The 13,049-nt window shown below is 44.9% G+C and overlaps 1 protein-coding gene across 1 annotated transcript in view; it reads right to left on the bottom strand.

The window, feature by feature from the left end:
• nlk1 (nemo-like kinase, type 1) overlaps window positions 1-12,921 on the bottom strand; it is a 13,249-nt gene extending 328 nt beyond the window's left edge. The window contains exons 1-12 of the mRNA XM_073494397.1: window positions 12,193-12,921; window positions 11,440-11,873; window positions 9,936-10,065; window positions 9,803-9,858; window positions 9,324-9,430; window positions 8,747-8,832; window positions 8,166-8,375; window positions 7,792-7,893; window positions 6,618-6,704; window positions 6,271-6,469; window positions 6,085-6,178; window positions 1-5,481 (exon numbers count right to left, since the gene is read on the bottom strand). The exon at window positions 1-5,481 is cut by the window's left edge and continues 328 nt beyond it. Of these exons, the coding sequence (XP_073350498.1) occupies window positions 5,433-5,481; window positions 6,085-6,178; window positions 6,271-6,469; window positions 6,618-6,704; window positions 7,792-7,893; window positions 8,166-8,375; window positions 8,747-8,832; window positions 9,324-9,430; window positions 9,803-9,858; window positions 9,936-10,065; window positions 11,440-11,747 (1,428 nt within the window). The 5' untranslated portion in view covers window positions 11,748-11,873; window positions 12,193-12,921 and the 3' untranslated portion in view covers window positions 1-5,432. The remainder of the gene's footprint in view (window positions 5,482-6,084; window positions 6,179-6,270; window positions 6,470-6,617; window positions 6,705-7,791; window positions 7,894-8,165; window positions 8,376-8,746; window positions 8,833-9,323; window positions 9,431-9,802; window positions 9,859-9,935; window positions 10,066-11,439; window positions 11,874-12,192) is intronic.
• Window positions 12,922-13,049: the final 128 nt, after the last annotated feature.

Raw genomic sequence — 13,049 nt, 5'->3', positions numbered from 1 at the left:
TCTGATCAGTGTGCAGGGAGGGAAAAGACCAAACAGGTCATCTAGTTTAAAAAACTGCTCCTCACCTGGAAGGATCTCTACCAACACAACAACAGAAAAGAAAGAAAAGGAAAGGAAAAGTCCAAGAGGGAAAAGTTTTGATTCATTGTTCCCTAAATCTTTACACTTCAGCTTCAAATTACAAACGTTTCCCAAATGACCTCAATGGATGAATCAGCTTCCTTTTTTACATTTATTCATCATTCGGGCCCGAGCAGTGAAACTGCAAGGACCCTATTGTTTTTCGAATGATTATTATTATTAGTTTTAGTTTTCCTTCGTCCGAAATGATCACATTTTTCACTGCCTGAACGTACCCCAAAACTCACCAAACTTGGAATATATGTGACACCTGGCGAAAAATTTTATAATGTTGTCGTTGTGAATTTCCACCACTAGGTGGCGCTATAATCAAGGAAAGTGCGTTTTGGCTAATAACTCCCACATACTTTGTCGCACATTAAAAAACCACGCGTTCAGTGAATTGTGCTGAATCTCCTGATATAGGCCACGCCCATTTCCGCCTACCGTTTTTTTTCCGCAAATTCGCAAAATGTGGCAAACCTACTTTTTCAAACTCCTCCCAGGTAATTTCTTCGCTTTGCACCAAACTTTGCACACAGCATCTGTGGACCCTCCTGACAAAAAGTTATCAAAAGAATTGTGATAGTCCAAAGAACGACCAAAATATAGAACTACAACTTCCTGCACATTCTGGTCAGACACACAGTTCTTCATATCTCCACCAAATACAGTCCGATTAACACAAAACTTTTTTGATTTGTTTTCAATGCCCACATGAGGGTTTGTGCAAAATTCGGTGCATATCCACCAATAGGTGCCGCTTTTATTGCTAAATGACGACATGACAGCTTGACTGCCTTCACTTTCATTTCCTCAATGGAAGTTGTTGCATGAAGAAGCACAGAAAGCAGCATGTCACGACAGCAGCACGCCCCGACAGCAGCATGTCACGACAGCAGCACGTCACGACAGCAGCACGTCACGACAGCAGCACGTCACGACAGCAGCACGTCACGACAGCAGCACGTCACGACAGCAGCATGTCACGACAGCAGCACGCCCCGACGCGCGTGGACTGCGAGGGCCCGTTCATCGCTGCTTGCAGCTTTAATTTGAAGTGATTTTAAATGTCAAAGACTCGAGTTACAGCTGTAATCGTCTTCTGTCCAAACACACCAACAGATGTTCTGTTTTTTTAAACATTTCACTGACATCATCTTTCCCTCGACTTCACAGAAGTGATTTAGTTCCCAAAATGTCGCCACAAACGGGACTCGAGATGTAAACTTTGTTCATCAGCCTTCACAAGAAAACCCAAAACTTTCAAACGAGACAATCAGAATATTTTAGTTCTTTATAGACTCGATGTTTAAAATAAAGAATCGATCGTGGGATTAATTATTGATTAAACGCTGCAGCTGCAGGTTAATTTCATCTGTGTGATGGAAGTCAAAGTGTAAATCCACAGTGGGAGTAATAAAGAAAAGGAAGAAGTGTTAATTCATGGGAACTAATTCTTAAAATAGCAGAAAATTAAGTAGTAATTTGAGGGAACTAGTTTTTGAGGAAACCAATTGTTAAAGTTGGAGGAAGTTAATTGGTAGTTTGAGAACAAATTCAGCAATTTGAAGAAATGAAGTAATTTGAGGGAACTAATCCATCAAGACACAAATTATATCAATCATTCTACACCAATAACTTTATTTCAGGTCGTAACGTTTCAGTCATAATCAAAATGAAACGACACCACTTTAAAGACAACCACTGATGAACTAACAAACGTTTTAACACGACAGCGCAGATGTTCAACCACTGTTTGGATATTTTGAGGGAACAATCATCAAAACGTTCTCTTGGTCTTTTGTAAAAATCTAATCAGATCACAACAAACAAAAACAAAAACTTCTAATAAAAATCACTTCCTAAGATGAATTAAATAAAAATTACCACAAAATGTACGTTTGCGTCATCGTCGACAAACTCAACCATTGCACAGCATTCAAACCCAGATGCTCTCCATGGGATAATAAATATACACATGCAGATATACAAGTCAGGTAACGTGGCAGCCTCGTGACGAACAGAGACTCGCTGTGTGTTCCTGGAGAAGAGGAGCTGAGGTTTCAGGAAACTGTCAGGGACCAACGAGGACGCTCAGGGGCCCCGCGGCTCAGGGGCCCCGCCTGCTGGAGGTTCAGGGCATGTACAAGAAAAAAAAACAAAACCTTTCAAACACACGATCCAGGAAGTGAGGAACTGAACCAGGAGCTAGAGCTTCCTTCAGTGTGTTCTCAGGAAAAGGAACCAAACGTGGATTTAAAAAGAAAAACAGCCTGTTAGAGACCGAATCGTTAACGTGTGACGAGACAAACTGCTGCGATGTTTGAATGTTGAGGTGAAACTAGTTGAGCCTCTTCGAGAAAAAGTTCCTGAGATCCTAAAAAAAAAAAGGTTCCTGCAGTCAAACAGGGGCCGGACGTCTCAGAAACCAGAGGATGGTGCTGATGGATCTGCATGTTTGTCACAGCTCTCAAAGCAGGAACTGAACTTCCACTCAGTTTATCTCCATGAACATAAACCTGCACAGACTGGAGACGTTCTGCAGACACCTGGTCTCTGCAGCGAGATCACAGGAATTTATTTATTTCAGTTCTGATGTTTTTCCTCAGAATTGTGACTTATTTCTGTTGTCAGGCCTTTAAACTCATATTTTTGTTATTGTTGTTTACATTTGTCATCACCCTGTATCACATGACACGAGTCCAGTAAATTATAGAGACAATATGACAAAGAAAGCTCTCTGCACAGACAGATGAGAACTGAACCCACCAGACTGCTTTCATAAAAACAGTCATTTAACCTCACAGAGCTGCTGGTGCACCGCTGCCTCTGTCGGTTCGTTTGTTTGTCACTTTGATGTTTTAATTAATTAATCTTAACAGATTGGACGATTTCATCACATCCCCGAGTTTAAAGGCCTTTAAAGTAAAAATTCTGCCATTTTTCTCAGAATTCGTGAAAAAAGTCAGAAGTGAGATTGAATCACACTCGCCTTCATCTTCTTCTGTATCCCAAGTGTTTAGACAACATCTGTTTTGAGTCTAAATGTGATTTAGATCGCAGCTTCAAGGCAAATTAAGATCTGAGCCAGAATTTCCATATTAGACAAATTAGTTTGAGAGAGTCGGAGCGTCTTTGAACGCATCACAGTGAAGATCTGCTCCTATGGCTTTAGATGGAGACGATAACAACAGCTGGACACAGCTGGTTGGTAAATACATTTTTTTGTTGTACAGAAAATTAATCAGAGCTTTGACATTAATGTTTCAGACGTCAGCTTGAGCTGCTGATGTTTGATCAACCAAACGTTCAATTAAGTTGATTCAGTTAGAAATATTTTAGTCAGAATACAAATTTTGTTTGGAAAAGAAAAAGATTGAGAGAACGAATGCTGGAAATTAAACTGTTAAATAAGAAAAATATAGAAACTTTGCCTTCCTGGTCATTTGTGTACAGATTTCTGAGTTTTCCAGGTGAAATACGGTGCACCTGAATGCACCATCGGATCGATTTGAATCAGAAGTTTCACATCTGTGCAGGTTCATTTTCCCTGAACTCAAACAAGCAGCTGGAAAATCAAACTTCCAGGACGATTCGTTAAACTGACGGGAGCAAAGTCGACACAATTTAAAGGGTTAAACATGCAAAACCACCAGCACGCTCAAATTCAACCAATCAGACGTCACTGTGTCACCTGAGTGATGACATTAAAACATAATCCATCAGTTTGTCGTCACAGAACAGAAAATCTCTTCATCACACCGCGACAGAGCCGACACTCTTCTACTAAACTTCTTACAGTGGAGAATCTGATCATCCGATCCAGGATCAATACTGGAGCGTCCTCACGTAGCTTTGTACAATTCATAGTCTGTTTATAACGGGACACCTGAGCCTTAAACTAAAAAACAGGAACTAAAACAACAAACCGGAGAACAGAAACAAAAACAGCAGCATTTCACCGACAACATCTCAAAACCTCACGCTGATTCTGAGCGGCGGGGCGAGACGAGGAGCGAGCACGAGGTAAAACAACCATCTGGAGGAATGACGATAAAGTTGTGACGGGAGGGTTACAGATATGCACATCAGTTCTGGTTTTTGTTTTTTTTTGTCTTTCCAGGGTTTGAGGTAACCGAGACGGCCGCAGACCTGCAGAGGAGTCGCTTCAAAACTAAAAGGGTGGAGACACACACTCTTCAACAAACACTCAATAAATTAAGAAATAAAAAAAAACCCATCAGCGCCGTCGTTTCTCCGCTGGTGGGACAAAAAAGTCGAGGCCGAGGAGGTCAGCAGGAGAAAACGATCAGTCCACACGGTGTTCAGATGAGACACGACGAGACGGGAGGGAGAAGAACAGCCAAAGTTTTACTTTCGGCATCTTTCCGTCAAATTAAAACACTTAAAAGTCACAATTTCCTGTCATATTTTTCAAAATAAAATCACACAGACTTGCGGGGGAATGACTTCCTGTTTTTAAAGACGGCAGAAACGACAGACGGCTCACCGCGATGAAGAAACAAACAAAGCTGAGTGTGTGTGTGTGTGTGTGTGCGGAGATGTGTGGTTAAAACCTGCTACATCTGTTAGATTGCATTATTATCGCCGCGTCGACGCACGCAGACGCCGCGCGATGACAGGAAACACAGTGAGTGAGTGAGTGATGCGTTCAAATGCAGTTCGGAAAAAAAAGGAAAAACTTGGAGGTGTTGGCGGTTAATGATGTGGTGTTGTTTGGCGGGTTATTACGTCCGGGAGCTCGACACACACCGATCTGAACATCGTCCTACAGCAGAAGTCTGATATCAGTGTGTTTATCGCTTGTTTAAATTAAACCATATTGCACAGGGCTGGAATGACTTCAAAAATCAACTAAGCAACAATCTACCAAACAATTAAAACCATTATTTCTCAACTAACATAGATGGAAAAACCCAATCTAGTACCGAGTTCAGTTATTTTCCTCTTTCTTCAGCAGCATTTTCTTTTTTTTTTTTTTTTTTTTAAATTCAGCACCGAAAACGCCTCGAGCATCAGCTGTTTGGGTCGTTTCGAAAAGGAAAGCAGTCGTTCTCAGATTCTTGAAACTTTGTAGGAGGAGACAACGAAGGGAGGATTTTCAGGAGGAGCTCAGGTGGGTCGGGCGTTTATTCTCTCTGGTGGTTGGATGAGTCGTTTTCCTCCGCGTCCTCCAGAAGAAGAGAGAAAAAAAAAAATAGACCCAAACTCTTCGGTATTTTCAGATGCTGCGGCCGATGAAATCCTTTCAGACTGCTGTCGCTCCTCGAGAGGAAGAGGAGGAGCGTTCATCTCTCCTCCTTCCTGGACACCTTGGACGAGTGCCACGCAGTCGACCTGACGACACAAACAGGAAATAAAACATTCATCAACACTGAACAACAACACTGTCGTTTCTTCACTCTGTTCGTAATGTTTTAAACTGCAGCTCTGGAGAAATCTTACATATTGCTCCTTTAAAAATGTTCATATTTTCACACAAGACCTGAATTATATCGTTGTTGGACATTATGAGCAGGCGTCAGCAAAAAGAAATCTCTAATTAACACTTGATGGATGAACTACTTTTACTTTTTGTATTCGAGTCTTTGTAACACATCAGTTTTCACTCGTCACATCAGAGACGAAGAAAATAATCCAGGATCCAAAAGATTTTAAATCCTGGTTCACATCCAAAGAAAACACGTCTGTTGGAGGTCGACTACATACTGAATGTGTTTGCTTCATGTTCTCCTCTGATGAAGACACAGTGGAGCTGAAACGTTCGTCTTTAGCAGAGTTAAAGGCGGTAAATTAATCAGTGGGCTCGAGTCCCTTTTCTCTTTTAGAAGACGACTGATTTGTCTCAGTGCAAAGCTAACAGCTAACAGCTAACAGCAGACAGACTGAATCAGAACTTGGACATATAATCCTTCATTACGGGCTCGTCCTCTTCCTCACCTGATGAAGGTCTTGAAGGCAGCACTCTGAGGGTTGATGCACAGCGGCACTCGTTTGCCCTGCTGGTGCTCCGTGATGAAGCGATGGATTAACTCTGACGTGGGGACAGAACAGCAGGATTTAAATCACAGGGTCACAGAACGAGGGTCAAACACTGGTTACGGGACAGGAAGTGACCCGTCGTACCTTTTCCCTGCCACACGGACAGCAGGCTGTTCTCGTAGCTGTGGCTGAACGGACGCTCGGCGACCGGCTCGAAGTCCCGGGTGTAAACTCGGCCGCTGGGAACGGAGTAGCAGCACTGACACATGCAGGTGTGGTAACGCAGGCGACCTTCGTCCAGGTACGGGTGGGACAGAGCGTCGCTGCCGGAGATCCGTTTAGCCTGGAGACAAACGCGGGTTGGACAGGCGGGTTGAGACGAGGTGAAAACATCCAGAAACTCTGTGAGAACTTTTATTTTGTCAGCTGAAGACTTTCAGCACAAACATTAAACATTAAACAGTGTGAAGAGTCAAACCTTCTGAACTCACCGGATCAAAGACCAACATCCGACAGAGCAGGTGCACCGCCTCGTGTGTGGCGCCGTCAGACAGCATGTAGAGCACCGACAGCGAAGGCTGCAAAACAAACACATTCTTCATCAGGCGCATCAGAAAACTCTGCGTCTCTGCCGTCAGTTACATTTAATAAAACACAGCAGAGCCTCTGGTCTCATGTCAGAAATGACTGAAAGAGTTCAAATATGACACAAATCAACTGATGTATTATTAACTATTAATTGACAACTAATCGATGTATCGTTGCAGCTTTAATTTCCAGTAAAAGATTAAGATTTTAAATGCATAAGTGCTTAATCAAATGTAAAAATGTGACCCCAGTTTAAACAAATGATAAAACATCACACCGCTCTCTGTCACTGTGTCTTAAACTGTCTTCTTGTTTCAGTTTTGTTACATCTTGTTGTGGATTTTTTACCTCTGGTGATCAATAAAACATTTAATAATCGTATCCCTTTTAGATTTACGGAGCTTTTTATCTGCATTTGCTGGACGTGTGAATAAAAAGTGTTTCCTGCTGCAGACTGTGACTCTGATGGTTTTCTGCCCCCTGGTGGTCAAAAGTCAACAAGGCAGCTTTAAGTGTTGATGTTTTGTCTTCAGGTCTTTAGTGAGACCTGAAGCTCCGCCCCTTCCTGTCCCCCTCATGGACCTTATTGATAAACCTTTGTCTGTAGTGACGAGGAGACAGATGATGTATTGATCCTGTTTGAATCACACAGATGATGTTTATCAGTCAAAGACAGTTAACGAGACGGCAGAGGCATCACTCTGTGACACTGACAGCTAGTTTATTGCTGTTTTGTGGCATCATCGAGATTAAACTCAGAATAATCGGTCTTTATATTCAGAGCAACAAGCTGGAGATAAAGATGTAGAAGTTTGGAGGCTGTTGGTTCAAAGTGTCTGATACGTTTTTAATCAACCTTTCACATCTTTTTCTTCTCAGCATTAATTAAACCGACACTCAGCTCCGTCTCCGACTCCTCACACGGTTATTTATATCTCTAATTACTCGCAAATGTTAAAAGCTATAAAAAAACAAACACTTGAACACGAGGCAGCAGGAAGTTTCTGCTCGGTCGAGGTTCTCTGGTGTTTTTTGTCGGTGGTGTCGGAGGCGGGCTCGGACCACACAGTCACGTACCGGTTTGTGCGGCCCCCTCAGGATGTGGGCTCTGGCTCCTTCACAGGCCGACGCCAGGGCCGACAGAGGAGGCGTTCCCAGCAGGTCTGTGATCAGATCCAGCTGGAGCAGAACGGGAGGAACGAGTTACAGAAAGTTCTGGGACAAGTACTCAGATTACACTCAAGTATTACTCAAGTATAAATAATCTTTACCACTAAAATGTAGAAACTCTGTGGAAAAGTAAAAGTCCTGCATTCATAAGTACTAGCGTCAAAACATACCTAAATTACCAAACATAAAAGTACTCAAGTTCTCCAGGACATAGTGAAGACATCCGGTCCGACCCACACACAGGTCCAGACGGACGGATCAGGGTGGAGCTCCCGTCTCACCTGCTGGATGGGGCTCTGAGCCTGGAAGAGGATGCGTCGTCCCAGCAGCTCGGCGAAGATGCAGCCCACTGACCAGACGTCGATGGCCGAGCCGTAGTGTCGGCAGCCCATCAGAACCTCCGGCGCTCTGTAGTACTGCGTCACCACTTCCTGGGTCATGTGGCGCGACGGGTTGGGCTCCTCCACCCGCGCCAGCCCGAAGTCACAAATCTGACGGAGACGGAGTTAAAGTTCAGGCTCACCTGAGGAGGTTTCTGCAGACTGAGATGTTTTGTGTATTTCATTCATGATGACTGAGATGATGTTTTACTGCAGTGTGCAGTCTGTGTGCAAAGAAAAGTGTTTTCTCTGAGTGCTTCAGAGTTTTAACCTCATCTGGACCCTGAATCAATCTGAGAAGGAGCATCAGTCATTGGTTAAACTAGTCTGAGCTAAAACACACGACGCAACCTTAACTGGCTCTGATATCAACCTTCACAAGCAATAAGGGGAGGAATCGGTGCATTAAACACACATTATGTAGCAGAAAGTCAGACGTCAGGATCAGACTGAGTTTCTGACTGGTGGTTGTAAAGTTTTACCTTCAGCAGACAGTTACTGTTGACCAGCAGGTTTCCAGGTTTGATGTCTCTGTGCAGGATCCCAGCAGAGTGCAGGTACTTCAGACCTGGAGACAGCAAACACACGTATCCGATATTAATCATCAATAATACATTTCATATATATATATATATATATATATATATATATATATATATATATATATATATATATATATATATATATATATATATATATATATATATATATTTTTTTTTTTTTTTCCAGGTTTATAATCAAGTCTCATGTTTGTCAGGACTCAGTATGTTATGAAGTTATAATAAAATGTCTGTTTTCACTCCACTAAGAATCACTGAGATAATAATCTATCAATAAATTCATTTATAGGCGATGAAGCTGCAGATGTTCAGTCTTCTGTCCTCAGTGACAGTAAATTAAATATCTTCTGGTTTTGATCAGATGAAACAATCACTGAAGAGTTCAGGAGGACGTTGTGTCCATTTTAATAAGCAGAGTAATCAATAATGAGAACAACAGCCCAGATATAGACAGACTAAATATAACACGCTGCTGCTCGGCTGACGCGTGTCCGCTCACCTCGGAGGATCTGATAGAGGAAGACCTTGATGTGGTCGGTGGTGAGAGGCTGAGGAGACACGATGACTTTGTGGAGGTCGCTCTGCATCAGCTCTGTGATCACGTAGCTGCGGGGAGGTTCGCTGTCAAGGAACAGAAACAGCTCACACACGGACGACCTCCGCCTACACCGACACGCCGCTTCTCCCAGCTCACGTCTCGTTTTAGGTTTGTGTCAATACAACAAAGAGGATCGTGAACACGCCGCGTTAAATATACACCAGCGGCCGCCGGACTCACACCAGCAGCGAGGAGCTGGATTTAGACCTGAGCAGCTAAATTAAGTGGAGGAAAAGGAGGACGTGATGGGGACAATTAAAAGAAGAGAAACTGGGACAGAAGGTGCGAGGAAGTAATGTATGTGATGTGTCAGTGATGCGTCTATATGAAGCCCGACCCTGTTCTGATCAGCTGTTTTCTCACATATAAACAAAGGATACATCTCCTCGAAGCAGTCGATCTGTGGCGGCTGCAGAATGTCCAGAGCTGATAAAACCTGCAGACACAAAACATTTAGTTTCTATATCATCTCATCAGCTACGACCAGCTGTGCCCGCTGCGTCCTGTCCTTACGTTGTCGTGTTTGAAGAAGCAGAGCATCCTCAGCTCTCTGAACACCCTCTTACAGGAGACCAGGTTCTGGAAGACATTAGGCATCTTCTTCAGCGCCACCTTACGGCCGTCACGTGGATCTGTGACCGACCTGCGAGAGAGCGAGCATGACAGGAAGTTTAACGCACGGTCGCCTAAAAGAGAAGTTTGGTGACAAAGTTAACTTTTACTTCAACGAGCCAAAATCTCTTCTCAAGTTCAACCACAGCGCAGAATTAATCAGCAGCGTGATGAATCATCAGAGGTGTTTCAGGGGGAAGTTTTTGGTGTTTTGCTTAAATATTCTCAAAATAGTTGCTGATTAACGTTCAGTAGGTCGACTAGGACTGATTCATCGAGTCGTTCAGCTCCACTAATCAAACGCAGACTTGATTTGATGGATTACTGTGAGTTGCTCTGACACGAGGGGGTTTATCCTGGAGAGGACAGAAGCCCCGAGACCACAAACTGATCTGAGAGATGTTTTGTGCGGCCGACCTTTAGTTTGGCAGCTTCAGTGAAGATTCTGGCATAAAAGGGTGTAAATAACATCTTTTTAATCAATCTGGAGCCATTTGATGTTTTTCTGCTGCAACACTGTATTAAGGACCTGCGGGGAGATAGTGACTGATGTTTCACTTTTGGGTGAACTGTTCCTTTAACCAATGTGAGGTTTCTCCTCTTTTCTTTGTCTCACATGATAATAAACTGAACAGATTTGGGTTTTGGACAAATACGAGCATCGTGTTGAGCTCTGGGACGCCTGTGATTGAGAAAACGATCAGCAGATTACTCAAGAAAGACAATTATCACCAGTCGAGTCGGAAGATGCAGAAATTCAGGATCTTTGTATCCGTTTCTGAATGTTTCCGCTCAGTTACTGCAAACACACATCGTCCTCAACAACACCTGGAGCAGATCAGCTGACACACAGGTTGTTGATGAAGGTTCTCAGTCATCCGGGTCCTGGTGCCTCTCAGTCCGGTATCGCAGTCAGCTGGACTTGTTTCAGTTTGTTGAAGACGTTTCACGTCTCATCCAAACTCAGTGCGGGAGTGTCCTCACAGAGTCGGCAAGGACACGTGTGAGCTGGTCCTGAGGGCCACTTGTGAGACCCAGCAGGCCTTCATGTGGGTCGCCAGGTGAGCCCAGGTGTGAACGGTGACACTCCCACACGGAGTTTAACGCCTGCGACTCCTCCAGTTAGTGAGAAGTGAAGACGGGTCAGAGGTGAAACGTCTCCACTGAAACACGTCCAGTTTTCTACGACACAGAACTTAAAGTGACACAAAGGCTTCAGACGGAGTTTGTTGGTGCTGTGAAGCAGCTGAAGGTTCAGGCGGGTTTACAGGACACATGACGTCACTGACAAACCGGATGAAGACAGTTTCACGTCTCTCTGGTGAACAGGAAGCAGCACCGGCTGTGATCAGGCCAGCAGGGCTGCATCAGATCACCGGGTCGGTCCTGAATAATGTATATTTACCAGACAACACCAAATGCGCCATAACCGATGGGTCGGTCCGGCTCCATCTCTGCGGGGCTGGGCACCTCGCTGGCCGGGTTGCTGTAGGGCTGCGGCACCGCTGCTCCGCCGCCGGTGCTGCCTCCGAGGGCGGTGGGGTGACGCGGGGTTCCTGCCGGGGCGGTGGGGCCGGTCAGGCACGGCGTGGCGCTGAGGCCCGTGGAGGGGGCTCCGCAGGAGGAGTTGACACAGAAATACTTGTGGCCCAGCTCAGAGCCCGGAAACAGGTCCCCACAGACGGTCTGCCGGCCTGCGCCGTGAAATGCCATCGTCTCCCCGGAACCGTCCGCTGAGTGCACCGCGCTGCTGCCGCTGCCGCTGCTGCTGCCGCTGCCGCTGCCGCTGCTAGGCGCGGAGGAAACTCAGCTCGTCACTCAGCATGATCCATCAGTGTCCTGTGTGCAGACAGGACAGACTGAGCCTGACATGTAACAGCACCGACTGAGCCTGATGTATAACAGGACAGACTGAGCCTGATGTAAACAAGCGAGCAGATAAAGAGCAGAGCTGCCGTGTTCGCACCGCAGCACGATGCTAATCCACCAAGCTAACACGTACAAAACACATTAAAAGTCTGCAGCGTGTCGGTTTAAACACACGTAAATTCATCAAACACGTTCCTGGATGTGTTTTAACGGCTCACAGACAGATCACAGGTCCAAACACTTTAATCACAGAGATAATTAATCTTTGTTTGCGTCGAGCGGCTCTTACCTGGTTAGTGAAGCTGCTCGGTTAACTCTGCTAACAGCACCCAGCTAGCTAACGATGCTCAGCGACGTCTCCAAAATATGAAAAAATTAAAAGTCCCACCCGATGTGAACCTCAGCCAGGCAAGCTGCAGAGTAATTCTCACCAACACGAGCATGTGCGTTAACGTTATTGCCTCTCCGTTTGAAACGACTGATATAAAAAATCCCCTGCCGTCAGCGAGCAGCTAGCTACCCTGCTAACCAGCTGTTCCAGCTAATAGGTTAACCCGATGATGTCTGTGACCCATATAACGATCATCGGTCGGGTACGGTGACCTAGCTACATATTTCAGTAGAAATCCTTCTCCTGGTGACTTAATTTAACCGAAGTACAAACAGAACTCGGCTAATCAGTGAACGTATGGCACGAAAAAATCCCCAAAAGGCTAAAAATCCGAGTTAGATGCTCGTCGGCGGAGCTCTGCTCCCCGGCTCCTGGAGCTAGCTGGATTGTTAGCTAGCACTGTGATGTAGCTGACCAGCTAGCGGCTGCTAGCTCCGGACTGCTCGCTAGCTGGTCATCGCTTTGTCATATCCACAGAATAAAAGTCCCATAAAGGCAGTTTTTTGTGTTCTCTGGATGAATGTGTCTCATCCAGCAGGCCCTCGGTGTTATGTTAAACCAGCCGGGTTTCTAGTCGCGTTCACGGCGACAGCTACAGCTAGCTGGCTAGCTTATGAAGTAGGAGGAGCTGGTAGAGCCGGGTGGGGGAGGGTTGGAGCTTTGCACCCCGCTGTAAACAATGCTAACGCTAACTTAGCTTCACGTAACCACCTGAGACGATTAAGATAAAGTGCATAATCACCCAGACACCCATT

This window comes from Pagrus major, chromosome 23, assembly GCF_040436345.1.
Source record: "Pagrus major chromosome 23, Pma_NU_1.0".
Taxonomy (NCBI): Eukaryota; Metazoa; Chordata; class Actinopteri; order Spariformes; family Sparidae; genus Pagrus; species Pagrus major.
This window is presented reverse-complemented; position numbering and strand designations above follow the sequence as displayed.